At 39.5% G+C, this 15,186-nt stretch overlaps 1 protein-coding gene across 2 annotated transcripts in view; it reads left to right on the top strand.

Moving 5' to 3' along the window:
* Positions 1–15,186, top strand: part of avl9 (AVL9 homolog (S. cerevisiase)) — a 26,270-nt gene extending 11,084 nt beyond the window's left edge. For both annotated transcript variants that reach the window (XM_086306766.1, XM_086306765.1), the window contains 12 exons: positions 112–201; positions 295–361; positions 457–497; positions 583–621; positions 1,602–1,671; positions 2,009–2,484; positions 2,800–2,934; positions 3,023–3,242; positions 3,634–3,751; positions 3,843–3,896; positions 11,278–11,366; positions 12,384–15,186. In XM_086306766.1, coding sequence (XP_086162892.1) covers positions 112–201; positions 295–361; positions 457–497; positions 583–621; positions 1,602–1,671; positions 2,009–2,484; positions 2,800–2,934; positions 3,023–3,242; positions 3,634–3,751; positions 3,843–3,896; positions 11,278–11,366; positions 12,384–12,511 — 1,527 coding nt within the window. In that variant the 3' untranslated portion in view covers positions 12,512–15,186. The remainder of the gene's footprint in view (positions 1–111; positions 202–294; positions 362–456; positions 498–582; positions 622–1,601; positions 1,672–2,008; positions 2,485–2,799; positions 2,935–3,022; positions 3,243–3,633; positions 3,752–3,842; positions 3,897–11,277; positions 11,367–12,383) is intronic.

The following is a 15,186-nucleotide window of genomic DNA, read 5'->3' as shown; positions in this document are numbered from 1 at the left end:
TGTCGCCACCCATGCTAAATAAATATAAAGCAGAAATTAGCCTGACAGGATTTTTATGGGTCACACTGTAAATGACTCACTCACGTACGGTGTGTTTGAATTTCCTCGCAGCCTCTCTACGGTCTGCTCCAAGCCAAACTTCAGCTCATCACACACGCCTACTTCGAGGAGAAAGACTTCTCACAGATCTCAATCTTGAAGGTGAGAAAACAGTCAGACTAAACCTGTTTGAGTGAGGTAGTAGTATTTGTACCTTCCGGTCAGCTGCTTGCTCACCTCCTGTTTTCGCTGCAGGAACTGTACGACCACATGAACAGCTCTCTGAGGGGCTCAGCTCTGGACGGATCACAGGTTTATCTAGGTACGTGCCAGATCTGTCGGATAACAGGAGGGTTTAACAACAAATCTCAGCTTTTATTTATCCTTTTCATAAACATTTTGTTTTTCTCCCATCAGGGATGTCGCCGAGAGATCTAATCCTGCACTTCAGACACAAGGTGGGGAAAATCTGATTACTTTAAGCACTAAAATCCACCCAAAATATCCTGTTTATTTACATTTTTTATTTTTAAATCTTTGCAGGCTCTCATCATCTTTAAGCTCATTTTGCTGGAAAAGAAGGTGAGAATTCAAACTTTGATGCATCCTTCCCCTTTTCTTCATATAATCTGGTAATTTTGAGGTTCTGTCAGTCCTGGCTCTAAGAGAAGACGAGGCCTCTATGATGTGGCTCTTTTAGCTCATCTTCCCGATGACTCCTTTCAGTCCCTTTCAGGTATAAGAGAGTCCTGACCCAGTTTTTCTAGACAAACATTTCCACCATATTTGCTCTAAATATAACCATATAATGTTAATGTATACTTGGGATTCAGATATTGATCAGTATGCTTTTTAAGTTGAGTGGTGCTCAGTATTGGCAGATAACCACAGAGACCGATTCACATTGGATAAAGCTTGCTGCATCTCTGATGTCTCTGATTTGTAGTTATTTCTATTTTTAGACTTTTGAAAAAAGTTCCTGTGCCTTTTTATACACTGAAAAATGTTTCCAAAAAAATTTGTATATTTTAAACTTAGTCTTACCCACGCCTTCCCTCTTCCTTGCAGGCAAATCTGCCCAAGTTACTTTAAACCTGCAACATTTTTCTTTCTAAAAGTCTCCAAACCTGATGTCAGAGATCAGACATACAAATCTTTTTAGGCATCCATATTCATAGACCCATCACACCGGATATTTATCCTAAAACATTTAAAGGATCGAGCTCAGGTAGTTTTCCAGTTTGCCTTGACAGCAGGGACCTGAAGTTTTGCACAGTTTCTATTAAGAAATGTCTACTGGAAGCTTTTAGCCACTGTGAATTGGCATGGGATGACCCTTTGGCTCCTTTATTAATTGTATTAGTCTTTTATACTCTTATAGATCCTGTTAAATTCTGTGTGTCTCGTCCATTTTTAAATATTTAATGATCTTAGTTGCTGTGAAGTCCACCCTCCATTATTTGACTTAATACATTTTTAAGGCTGATTCCACTCACTTCTTATTCTGTCTGCTCATCCATTTTGTTCCTCTTTTCTTTCTTTCTTCTTGCTCATGTTTGCAGGTCCTGTTCTATGTGTCTCCTGTCAACAGACTAGTAGGAGCTCTGATGACAGTGTTATCGCTGTTTCCAGGTCAGTAACTCCAAGAGGAAGACAGATCTGGCACTGATCTTTTGAATCAGGGCTTTGTGACACCCGGCACAGGAGTTCTCTAATAAAACTGTTTGTGTTGTTTTTGTGTTTTGGATTCTTGTTTCATTTTATTGATTATTTTGTTCCAGTTTTGACTTTATGCTCATTCTAGTGATTATTTTCGTTTTTGGCTAACTGTTAGGCATATGACACATTCATGTTATGCAAACCTGTCCTGCAAATATCTTTGTGCTCTTCCAGTGTGAAAGGCTTTGCAGCCTGTGGTGCAATTGTAGTAGTAGACTGATAGAACGTGTTTGCTGTGACATTCGTGCAGGCATGATCGAACACGGCCTGGTGGACTCGTCCCACTACAGACCTAAGAGCAGCGTGTCAGAGGACCAGAGTTTAGTGGAGAGTGTCTCGGGTGCCGAAGAGTTCGTCTCTGTGTCTGTCACCGACATCGATAGCTCCGCCCTTGACCTCGGGGTGGAGACGGCCCAGCCTGCCACAGAATCCTCTGGGAATAGCTCAGAGGGCGACAATCACCACCTCAAGCCGCCCTCACGCATCTCTCCTGAGTCCTCCGAGAGCGAGTGGGAGACTCTGGACCCCAGCGTGCTGGACGAAGGTGGACCGCAAGAGGCACCTTCTGAGACTGAGCCAGAGCTCCCGGAAACATTTGACTCCAAACCCGGAACGCCGATCACAGTGCAGCCGCAGGCAGTCACCGGTCAGGGAGGGGTCACCCAGGGCCTGGTGTCAGGTCTGGAGGAGGATCAGTACGGCCTGCCACTCGCCATCTTCACTAAGGTAACAGCAGCGATTAATACTTCTGTTAAAAATTCTGTTTCCTTTGAATTGGTGCAACCCTCAGACCTAAATCTGAGAGGACTTTTGCCGATTGCCGTCTTCTTGTGAGTCTTTTCTGAAGTTTTCTGCGTGACCCTGATTGCACCTGTTCCTGTTTCACCTTTTTGATTAGAAATGTCTTCTTGACACAACTTTATAATTTATCAATATTGTTTAATAATTAACCATTAAAATCTCAGCTCAGACAGCTGGGTGGAGATAAGCAGGTGTACGGCTGTCATAAACACAGCGGCCTTTGTCTTTTCTTGTTTCCAGGGTTACCTGTGCCTGCCCTACATGGCGCTGCAGCAGCATCACCTCCTGTCAGACGTGACGGTGCGAGGCTTTGTCGCCGGAGCAACCAACATCCTCTTCCGTCAGCAGAGGCACCTCAGTGACGCCATCGTCGAAGTAAGTCCCGTGTGTGTGAAACTGTTGTGTTAACTTTTTAAAATGTAAGTATTTAATTTTTTTTTTTTTTAATACTTCACTGCTTCAGGTGGAAGAAGCTCGTATCCAGATCCAAGACCCCGAGCTCAGAAAGATGTTGAGTCTGACCACTGCAGACCTGCGCTTCGCCGACTACTTGGTCAAACACGTGACGGAGAACCGCGACGATGTCTTCCTGGACGGGACGGGCTGGGAGGGTGGAGACGAGTGGATCAGAGCCCAGTTCACCCTCTACCTTCACTCCTTACTGTCTTCTGCATTACAGCAAGGTAAGACAATCAAAACTGTTCACAATAAATGTGTAAAATAAACACATAGAAAGGCTCTTACAAGCAATCACATGCTTCCATAAAACACATGTGGGAGCTTGTACGCATTTAGAAATGGACGGGGCGTTTATATTAGGTTTAATGTCTTCAACTAAATCACAACAGACAGAATAATGTGTGAAAAACAGACAAGACGAGCGGGATAAATAAATCTATCCTGCATTTCTAGCTGTTTCCACATCTGATAGTTGGTTTTAACTTTATTTCCAACTAGTACAACTTAAAAAAAACCTCATAAAGCTCTCATCCTGTTTAGATGCCTTACTAGTCAGGATTGGCGCTGCCATATTGCATGTAACTGATGTCTTTGTTTCCCATCTCTTCCTTTCAGATAGCGAGCGGCTGCTGGCAGATTACGGGGCACCTTTCGTCACAGCGTGGAAGATCACCCACAACTACCGGGTGTGGTACAGCAACAAGCACCCCGGCATGACCGCCGTCACCCCAGGGTAGGTGGACAGGAGAGCGACTGACTTCTGTTACCTGCAGCTTTTGAATGTTTCTTATTTGTTTTTCATGATCCCATCTTCTCCGTTGTAGACATCCGTTCCAGGGTCAGTACAGCGTAGCCGACGTAAAGCTACGACTCTCACAGTGAGTGCAATTTCATGTTATCTTATTATTATTTTCTTTTTCTTCTAAAAATCAGGGATTTGTATCTAGTTTTAATAGCAGATAAGATGCAGGGTGAAGCTTCACCCCATCGCTTGTTTTCTGCAGCTCAGAGCGTGTATGTTGCTGCCCTCTAGTGGTGGTTAGAAGAAGTCAAAGCTGCAGCAGCAGAGGGAGCAAGAGAGTATGGGGCTCCTGTCTTTAAAGCCTTGCTTAAAGACTATCTGCAGAACTTTCCCTCTTTATTAAACCAAACACAGAGTTTGTAAAGTGACACCTGCAGGATGCAGGAGTACTCATCGTGAGACCTTGCCCCGCCTTGACCTTAGTTGTCAAGTGGTCCCACGAAACCTTGGCTGATTGTGACGCACTCCCATTTTCACACCTTGGCTTGTGTTATTAGGTACAAGATCAATAGGGGGTCCATAGCTGGACTCCCTTAAGGTGTAATAGACCTCCCACCCACTCCATGACATGCTGGTCAGTCACAGGAGCACGTTCAGTGAGAGACTGAGTACCAAAAAGCACCACTGAACGCACTGTAACCAAAATAATTTCCCCTAAGGATCAATAAAATATTCTGATTCTGATGACCCTCTGAGGGACACTCCCAATAGGGCTTACAAATCTGGGACTCTCCACCAGTTCCTCTCTGAACTGAAGAAGCTTCTTGGATGAGAGGTGAAAAGAAACTTGAACAAGTCCAGACGCTTTTCTTTCCAAGCTACTAAGACTACGATGACCTTAATGACTGAGAACCTTCAGACATGTTTTGTTAGTACTAAACTCTGCATTCAATACTGTTGACCGTTACATTATGCATACGTGCTGAGATACTGGGCGGGTGTATCAGGGTCTGCCTAGGAGTGGTTCTCTTCTGTGCCTGCTTCAGGTCTTCTTCCACTTGTCTTCTCAACGATGTGATACAAGATCACCCCCCCAGGCACATTCTGAGCATTTTTAAGATAAGTTCTCCTTGTTTGTTCCCCCTGCCAGACGTTTTTTTTTTTTTCTTAAAGTAACACTTTAGGTATCCTTCCCACTTTTGCTGAATCCTCTAGCTTTTACTTTGAAGGAGCTGTCTAATTTTTAACACATGCAAAAGTTGATATATTTGTACCGTAAAGATCTTGACAGTTTATTTTTAAAAAGGGCCAAAGTTACAAATAATGATGCCAGCGTTTGTGTAGGTAAACCCTATGAGCCAAAGGTTCAGGCTTCAGATTCCTCTAAACGCAGTTTCAGTGTTTTCTACTGTTGGCTCTGTAATGTCACAATGAGGGGTTATCAGTTTTTTTTTCAGACGGGCAATAATATGAGAGTCTGCACCAAGGCCCAGTAAAATATAAATAAAGTTTATTTTGAACTTTGAATCATGCAATTGTTACTCTAAAAAAAGTCCAAGGATGAAAATATGGAGCTGGAAATGGTAAAACAGTGTTTGCTTAAAATGCCAAATGAAGTAAAAATAAGTCAAAATATGGGAGATTGAGAGTCCCAGCTCTGAAGAATGTGTTTTTAAAATTTTAGCGTCTGTTTTTAGACCCACTGATGATTAAATTTCCAATGGCTGTCAGGCTCAGTGCACCCAAACACCCCAGCTGTGAATACTTTATGAATACAGTATATGACAAGGAGCAGCAGGCAGCGCGTCGCTTGGATGGATATAGCAGCTCAGCGGTCAGAGTCGTCTCGGGTCGGGGGTTGCAGTGGCAGCGAGGGTCTCATATCAGCCGGAGTCATTAATTATGAGTGAGTTTCATTCTCAAAAACGGAGCCAGAGACTTCTTCAGCCTCAGCTCCAGTTTCATTCCAGGAAGTGTGGATGAAAGGCGACTCCGTCCACAGCTGGAGTACCGCATCTAGTGTTACGCTTCAGATAAATGCCTTCCCACCACAAACACACACACACAGTGGAGAGTGTCTAGGTCCCTAACTTAGCTTCATGGTAGGATCTGCTTGGCTGTCATACCCAAAGTTCTCGCTTTACCCTCTGGTGTTCGGTGACATGGCCCCTGAGAAATTTGTCGTAATGCTTCAGTAAACAAACACACAGACAAACAGCACAGGGTTAGATTAGTGTAACTGCACAGCGTCCAATCAGGAGACTTCTACTAGATCAACAGACACCCCTGCGCACTTTTAGCACATTTACTTTGAAAAATTATAAAACGTATAAATTGAAAATAATGTAAAATTAGCAAAATTTCAAATTAAAATTCATTAAATATAATAAAACATATTTTGCAGTTTAAAAAAATCATAAATTATTGAATAATTTTTAAAATACTTTTTGAGAATCGGAGCAGTGACTCTGCAGACTGCGCAGGAAGATTTTCTGGTAATCGGCCCATAGAAATGACTTGATTTAAATTTGGCAGGTGTCCCGATTAGGATCACGTTCCCGTTAACCTCTGGAGCGCTTCCAGTACGACTGCTATATTTAGATTTGTGAACATCTCCGTTTACTATGAACAAAATCTTTGCAACTGTTTATTTCCGTAAAGACATCAGAATCAAATATCAAGTGGCACTAAATAGGATGAGAAAGGTCACCGATGTATTACAGTTATTGAATCAAGAACGCGCGAGAGTTGTCTTTTAGTAGAAAATAAATAAATAGAAACAAATACAATAGAAACACTGAACGAGTATTTTTACACATGCAATATAAAATATTAAGTATAAAGAAGCCAAAGCAAAAAATTAAAATAGTCACAAAAAAACAGGATGATTATTTGTGTTTGTGAGAACATATTGTGTCATTTTATTTATTCAGTTATTTATTTATTTATTGTGAAATAAAAACTTCCAATAGGAAGTATATTTAGTGTCTGCAGGACACATGTTGTCCAGATGCTTTAGTATCACCATGGCAACCAAGAAAACAGAGCTTTAAAATGAGTAGTATGCGCTGTACTTTTTCCTAAACATAACCAAGTCTTCAAAATCTTCTTTTTTCCACAGAAAACGTAGCATTATGACGATGTTTAATAAGTTTTAGTATTTTAACTTGGAAACTTCAAGTAGAAATGCAAAAACCTCTGACATAAATGACGCAAACTCTGGTCTTTGGTGTGAACCGTGTGAACACTTCACCACCCAATCCCCCCAACTTCCTGTTTCTCCTTTTAATTGTAGAAAATATTCATTTTGTGTAGATATATCAGTACATATGAGACTGTGCAGCTGAAAAATTGTGCTCAGTCAGAAAAATAAGGAGTGGAAATTCATGTGCAGGCATAAAAGATTTTAAAAAAAAAACAAAAAAACAGGAGGACAATTTGTATTGAGAAACATGAATCAGTAGATTAGAAGTCACAAGTGTTTTGCAACCTGCTGCGTTGTATCGGCCAAGACAGCTATGAGTCACACCAGCCAATAAAACAGCATATTAAAATGTTCTATCATACCAAGAAAGCTTGTTGTGTTTTCTTTAGTAACATGTGTCATCGGTGACCTTTTATTTATTTATTTGGTGTCCGTCAGTCTCGGGACATTCTCCTGACCCCAAAGAGCTGCCTTGGTGCTTCTCATCAGCTGGAGAATCAGCAGAAAGCTCTCCCCCTGTGTTTCCCTGCATCGGTAAACACAGAGCTGTTTTACTGCAACTTGAGACATCACGGCTGGGGAAGAGGGGGGGACTGGGGTTAGTGGGGCAGACGGTGACGAGCCTGATGTATCCCACTGCTTGGGAAAGTTTAAAAGTCTGTGCACTCCACTCAGCTCATCACTGGATTAAAGAAAGAGAAAGACTCAGTGCCACGCTTGACTTCCTTGTGAATGTGCTGTGTTGCATGTGTATTATTGAAGCGCCAGGAGGGGGCTACTAAAGGCCAACTCTTTTCATGTCCCCTTGTCATCAGCATTGGACAAAAAGCAGCCGGTGGCAGAGATGCTCTCAGAAAACAGAGTCATGTGATGAGCTGCACGGCTGCAGAGACGCGCACACACACACTGATTCTTTACTGTTGGCGTACCGCGCTCTGCTATATAAGGAGCTGTTTTTTTGGGTCACTCAGCTCGATGGAGAGTGCACACAGACGCTCTGGGCTTTCTGGAAACCAGTGTGAAACTGGGTGGCAGGTTTACATGTGAGCCACAAAGTTTCCATTATTTCACCCAGATTTCCCCTGAACACATTCAAAGTTAAGATTTTTTCCAGTGCTGCAGTTCATCTTGAGCAAAACATTTAAAACCGTGATTCTGGATCTCGTTCATTAGTATTCATTAGTATTAAACTAATACTCTAATTTTGATGTATTTCTGATCATATGTGAGCTTTAAGATCTTAAGTAGGTTTCCTTAATCATGTGTAATGAATAAACATAAACCACTAAACCAGTGTCAAGAGCCATCCTTAACCCTCAAGCGACCAGGCTAAGAATATCCAGATGGGATCACTTGTGACTTATCAGGAATTCAGTTGTTCATGTACCAAACAAGGAACAAATTAACAAAAAAAGACGAATTTGCAAGGAAAAAGTAACAAATTCTCAAATTAAAAAAGAAAAAAGAAAGTGTTTTGTTTGTTTTGTTTTTTTTAACTGAAAAATTGCAACATTTTCCTGGAAGGGGGGGGGGAAAAAAAAAGAAAATGCCAGAAATTCTCAAGGTGAAAGCCACAGACTTACGAGGAAAGAAATCACAGGTTTCTTCTTTTGTTTTAAAATTTGTGAGAAAGAAGTAACGAATTTTATAAGGAAAAAGTGACAAATTCAAAACGAGCCCTTTAAAGCAAATCGTGTTCTGGCTTTTCTTTTTCCCCACTGAAAAACCAAAATAAATTCCACAATATATTTTGTAATTATTAACTTACAAAAAATGCCCACTGTAGCAAATATGATACAAATGAACACTCATATATGCAAATTAATATTTCATTTATTTTAAAGACCAATCGGAAGGTTCAATAAACACTCAGTTCTCAAAAAATGTTTCTTTTGGTAATTATTTCATGGTTAAGGCTTTAAAAAGTTTTTTAAATTTTACATCATATTTTCTACAGGAATACTTTCTTGTTAATATGAAAGCCGATAATATCAAAACAAAGGAACCGCATATTTCCACAATTTCTCTACATGAAACGAATGTAAAAGTTGTGAAATTATTGTTCGGACACATTTTGACCATAAGAAATTGTCATAACAGCACATGTCAACAGACGACTGTGATGGTAAATTAACCCACATTCATATAAAGGAGATTATATGGATTAAGTTTAAAAAAAGCTTTGTTTAGTGTCAGAATGTTTAAAATAGTCTCAAATCCAACATGACAGGAATTGTTAGCAGTGCTAATGGACGTTAGACACTTGCATCAGGATAAGCTTTGTTAACAGGGACGTTTGCAAGACCAAAATAAATAAATTAATGGTGCTTTTGTCCCTTACTCATATATTTTACTCTTACTGATATATTTTATTTTTCTAGATTTATACTAAATATGGTCTCCAAGAAACCCTGGGAACAATGTGCTGCAATACAGTCATATACAAAAGATGATTAAACAACAACAATCATCCAAACATTAAATCATCCAAACATTTTAATTTGACTACTGGTGGCACTGTTGAGTCGGTGATGGTAACAAATGGGGTGCTGAAAATATAAAACAAACAGATTTTATTTTATTTTGTTCATTTAGGAAACTTCTACTCTCACTTATATTCCGTTGCTTTAACTTGCGTGACCCAACTGCCCTGCTGGGATTGTCCGTCAGCAGATCCTCTACTTTAGCCAAAAAGAAGCACAGCGAGGAGAGGTTCCTGCCGAGGAAATGAGCAGCCACAAAGCTGGATTATTGATCCTAGCAACATGGGCTTAGCAACCGCAGCTTGTTTGGCAGATCCACTTGCAGGCGACAGCGCTGCAGGGCGCTGCCGTCTGACTCCAAGATGCCGCAAAGTTGACGCTCTGCTCTGCTTCTGCGGAGAGCGGTGTCACGTCGATGCTACTCTGGCTCTGTGTGGTTTGAAGGAATGATGGCACTACGCACACGTCTCATTTTCTGTTTGGTTTTAGGTTTCATATGTAGACTTTACATCCTGCAGGCCTCTCAGAGCCACTCTGAATCTTGGCAGCAGTTTTTCTTAGTGGAAATCTTGAATGTTTGCTTTAATATTCACAGTTATTGCATTGATTTAGTTTATTTTCTCTGCCTTTTGATGTGTATTACACTTGACATAATAGGGCCAAAAAGGGAGGAAGCTCCCAGGAGAGGATGGGTTATATTACAGAAATGTCACAAATTTATGAGGAAAAGAAACTCACATATTTGAACTTTTTTAAAAATGAGTTAATAAATAAACCAAAGATGGACAAGAAAAATTCCCAGACTGCAAATTTATCATTATTAAGACATAAATTGAGGGTTTTTTTTAAGTTTTTTTAAATTGTCAAACTTTAGAAGAGAAAGAAGTCAAGTGAAGCATAAAAAAGTAACAAGTTATTGAGGAAGAAAGTCACGATTTTGTGACGGGAAAGAAGTCACACATTTAGGGGGGAAAAAATCAGTTATATGAGGATGAAAAGTTTTATAAAAACCTTTTTTAATAAGTCCCTGCAGACTTGTAGTCTGAATCGCAGTCTTTTAGGTTAAATATGGCCATAAATATGGAGAATAAAAGCAAGAGCCTGCCTTCATATTCATTAAATTCTGTCTTAAAGATTTTCTTGTTTTCCTCAAGCATTTTATTTAACATAACATAAACATAAATAAGACAAATTGAGACTTGTTGGCTCACAGAACATATGTGAGTGTGTTGAAATCCAGTGACGTAATCACATCACCTGTAAGTGCATCCCAAACCTCGGCGTTGCGGGCCTCTGGTTTGATTTTCACGTGTAGTAAACTTGACAGTGAGTTTATGTTCAGATGAAACGGCTGATTAGAGGCTTGAGTGACAGACGTCTGCTCTCTGCAGCTGCTGACATATATCCCCATCGTCTTTTTTAACTACGCCGCTGTTTGCCCAGATGATGCAGGAGTGAGATTCCTGCTGAATGTCAGGTCAGCGGGGATCCGCGTGAAAGGTTGTGTGCTGGATTCGCGCCAAGCTGCTGTTCAGATAAAGCTAGGCGCGGCCGCATTTAGCCCTACATTTGTTGTGAAACTTAGTCGTCTTGTTTCCGCTGTTGGGTCAGCTCCGATCATCACATTCACCACCTGTGACTGATGCTCAGCCTCTTTGCTGTTACATAATCCTCTATAACAGGTTTGTGCAACATTGAGCAACAGCACGTTTATGTGGTTTCTTTCCTGGAAAGGAGGAAGAATTCCTTTAGTGTCAGATTGTAGACAGGGAGATGAAAAGAGACTGCTTGTTCTGGGCGTTTGTGAACCTTTTGTTTTCTCTTTGCAGCTCGGTGCAGAACAGCGAGCGAGGGAAGAAGATCGGAAACGCCATGATGACAACCAGTCGCAGTGTAGTCCAGACTGGGAAGGCAGTCGGTAAGGCAGCTGCTCAGTTAAACCCTTTCAGTTTGAGCCCCAAAGAGATGACAGTACAAGTGAAGTAGGCCATCATTAGGCTGAAAAATAAATCTATTAGAGAGATCCAACAATGTGGCACATTCCTAAAAAGCAGACGGGCTGGCTCAGCATCACCAAAAGGCCTGGAAAACCACTGAAGTGGATGATCACAGAATTCCATGGTTCAGAAAAACCTTTTACAAAATACAACCAAATGAAGCATTTTTGAGGAGGTATGCATATCATTGTCAAAGGCAAATATAAATACAGAAAGTTGACAACAAGGGGCAAAAAACACCAGTTACACTCAAAAACAGGAACGCCACATAAGACTTGAAAGACTTATGGCAGGAATGGGGAGCTCCAGGCTTTCAAGGGCCAGTGTCCTTTAGATATCACCCTGGGTCAACACACCTGAATCAAATGATTAGTTCATCAACAGGCCTCTGGAGAACTTCACGACATGTTAAGGAGGTAGTTTAGCCATTTAAATCAGCTGTGTTGGATCAAACACACATCTAAAACCTGCGGCCCTTGAGGCCTGGAGTTCCCCCACCCCTGACTTATGGCATGGAACCAGGAAATGGAACCTTCACTTCAATTTCAGCTTGCTTTTATTTATGTATTGCCAAATTACCACAAGAGTAGCTCTCAAGGGAATTTATATTGTAAGGTAAACACCAAGCAGTAAAGTACAAAGTGATAATGAAACAAAGCAAACCGCAAAAGCAACCCAAGAGTTTCTAAAGGGTAAAGAAATTGAGTATTCTTCAGAGACTTAGTTACCTGATCTCTGTCAAACACAGCATGCTTTTAAGTGTTTAAATACCAAACTGAATGAAGTTTTATAAAAGACTGTAGAAACACTTACAGACCTAGCTGTAACCATGACTTTGCCCTTATTAAGTAATCAAATGTCTACTGTAAGAAATCGTTCTGGTGTCACTGTAGGAAAAACAAAAAAGTAAAGTGAAATTCTCTATTTTCCACTCTCAGGTCAGTCAGTGGGAGGAGCATTGACCAGCGCCAAGACGGCCATGTCCACCTGGTTCTCCACATTGGCTCAGCCGGCACCAGCATCCACCCCAGCCTGTCCTGAACCTGCCACTGCAGTCAAACCGTGACAACTGACACCCCCAGAAATCCTCATTGACTCTGTTTCTGTGTCATCCTCTGATTGTGAAGCTTGGGGGCCGACAGAGTGAGCGCTAGTTTCATGAAGGATAGTAAATCTCTATTCAAAATCAAATGAGAGCCATCTGAAATATACAGCCATAAGTTGGTGTTTCTGGCACTTTTTTCCAGCATCATATTTGCGGGGCGCATCCCAAACAAGGAGGCAGACACTGCCTTTGTGTTAACTGTACAGTCCATAACCACTGTGAGGCAGAGACTGCCACTGCTTTTGATCAAAGCCAGAAAATTCAGCAGGTTGCATTATTATGTCTGACCGCCTCTTTCTCACTGCTGCCGTTTGTATTGCTGGATGCTTTCCTGTGAGACACTAGAGATGCTGTTCTGGAGTTTGCAGTGTTCACTCTGTGCTGCATATTTATACAGTTTGTCTAAAAAGGTGACTATTTTGCTGAGAAATGACATTAAGTAAAATATATATAGAAAACATAAGTCACAGCATTGAATGGAAAAGCATGATCTGTGGTCCCTTGAAAGTTTTAATGGTACACATTTTAAATGCAGTCTGGATCCCGTTTACCAGTCCCCTATGGTAACATTGTGGTTAATGCAGTAACAGCGTGAAATATAACGTATCACTTACAACAGCAAATCAAGTGGTAATGAATCAGAATTATCGTTTTTAATTTAACAGGACTGATTTTAAATGAAAAAATCAAAACAAAAACTTCTTTATAATAGTCGCTAACATCATCAAATTTAGCAAGCTAATGCTACTTTTTAGCTAGCTTGAGAAAAAGAATATTATAAGGAACATTATTGATTGCTTGATTTTTTTTTTTTAAACAAATAACAAACAAACAAACACCAAACAAACATAGCCAATGAAAAGTAAGTTAAAATTTCTGTATTATTTAAAAATTTTGATTTACTTTTAAGTTAAAATTATTAGATACCCAACTTCAAATGTTGACTCCTCTCTAGAAGCTAACCTGAAATTTTAATTTATGGATAGTAAAAAAGTCAGAAACAAGCTTTCCTAGAAAACATGCAGTTATAATGATTGACATTTTTTTTGAATATTGTTTTTAAAAAGAGAAGAATTTAATAAGATGAGTCTAACATTTTTTTTAAGCAAAAGTCCCCCCTCCCCCCCAAAACTAAAACACACAAGAAAATTGGCTAATGTTACTTTACTTTTCAACTAGCTTACAAGTTAAAAAATGTAATTGTAAATGTAAAATTAAATTTCAGATTTCTTTCCTTTCAGATGGAACTTCAGACTTCTAAGTCGTTGTGATAACAACATTGTGTTTATGACTTAAAGTTTATGGACCTTTAAATCTTTAAAATCCTTGCAAATGTAGGAACTAATACGTGAACACTATTAACATGACCATAAGACACTAATGTTACAAAGAGAAATGTTGGTTTGATGTGACCATTCAAACAAAGTTAACCAGTTAACTTTGTTTGAATTTTTTTTGCTGCTGTTACCAGAAAAACAGACTTTTTTTTTTTTTAATGGCAAATGTTAGCTTTAGCTAGGTAACAGCTAAAGAAAAAGCTGGCGTAAAAAACCCACCAATGTTACTTAAACTGGCTTAATTTGGCTGTTCCAGGATATTTTGGTGAGGAGAAATAAAATAATTTTATTTTAGACAATAACGGGAAGGAGTCAAAAAGGAGAAAATGGGAAGCATTTTTTTAAACTAACTTGTAGCTTAAGTTACTGAGTCCACTGTATTGTTTAGTATCAATTATTTTTACATGTAAATGTTTTTATTTGATTTACATTTTGTCTGTTTTGTGGAAATATGTAATTAAAAACGGTATCAAATTGAATAATTCTTTTCAGTTGACATTACTTGATTAGTCATAGCTCTAGATTTGATTCACTCCTACATAAACATTACAATTCCAAATTTCAAATCGCGAACACGCTGTTATGATAACACCACAATGTTATTACAGAAATCCTTGTGAACCTAATGTCTGATTGTGATGAAACCCAGCTGTGTTTGACAGGGTATTGTAATCCCTTACCTAAGCCTTTTTGTACTTTACTGTCAGTATACATGCATAAATATCTTTTAAAAAGTATATTTGAAGATGGTAAAGCAGACAACTTATTTATTTCTTGTGTAACTTGTTGTCCCACGACTATCCATGTTTTGTTGTAACAACACTGGAAAAAGTCCCAGTCTGTGGACCACTGTGTATTTGCACAAAGCAGCTGTTATATCTTCTTTTTATGGATCTTTACCTTGTATAACTGTAATTTTGAGGTGCTTGAAGGATCTTTTCCCTCCATGCTACAAATACTCAACAACTGTTGGATTAAAAGTGGTCCAGTGAGCATGCTCTGTCCAGTCCAGTTTTACAGTTTTTGTTTTCTTCTTCACGCTTCTTTGGACATTGACTCATTTTCTGGTGTTTTGATTTAGAATTAAGTATGTTAAATTGCTAACTGTAAAGAAAAGCTGCTTTTTTAAATCCTCTAATGATATATTTTCATTTTGTATTTAAGTATATATATATATATATATGAATGTATTATGAATTCAGATTCAGATTATTTTCTTGACAGATGCTTTTAATGTATTGGAGAAGGACATCGGGTTAACTATATTGCTGTATTAAACAATCAAAACAAAAACCCACC

This window comes from Aulonocara sp. 'chitande type north' Nkhata Bay, linkage group LG9 (genome assembly GCF_057382095.1).
Source record: "Aulonocara sp. 'chitande type north' Nkhata Bay isolate Kocher_YH1m ecotype deep benthic linkage group LG9, A_spYH_male_GT1.1, whole genome shotgun sequence".
NCBI lineage: Eukaryota > Metazoa > Chordata > Actinopteri > Cichliformes > Cichlidae > Aulonocara > Aulonocara sp. 'chitande type north' Nkhata Bay.
Note: the sequence above shows the minus strand (reverse complement) of the source record. Positions and strands in the feature narration are given on the sequence as shown.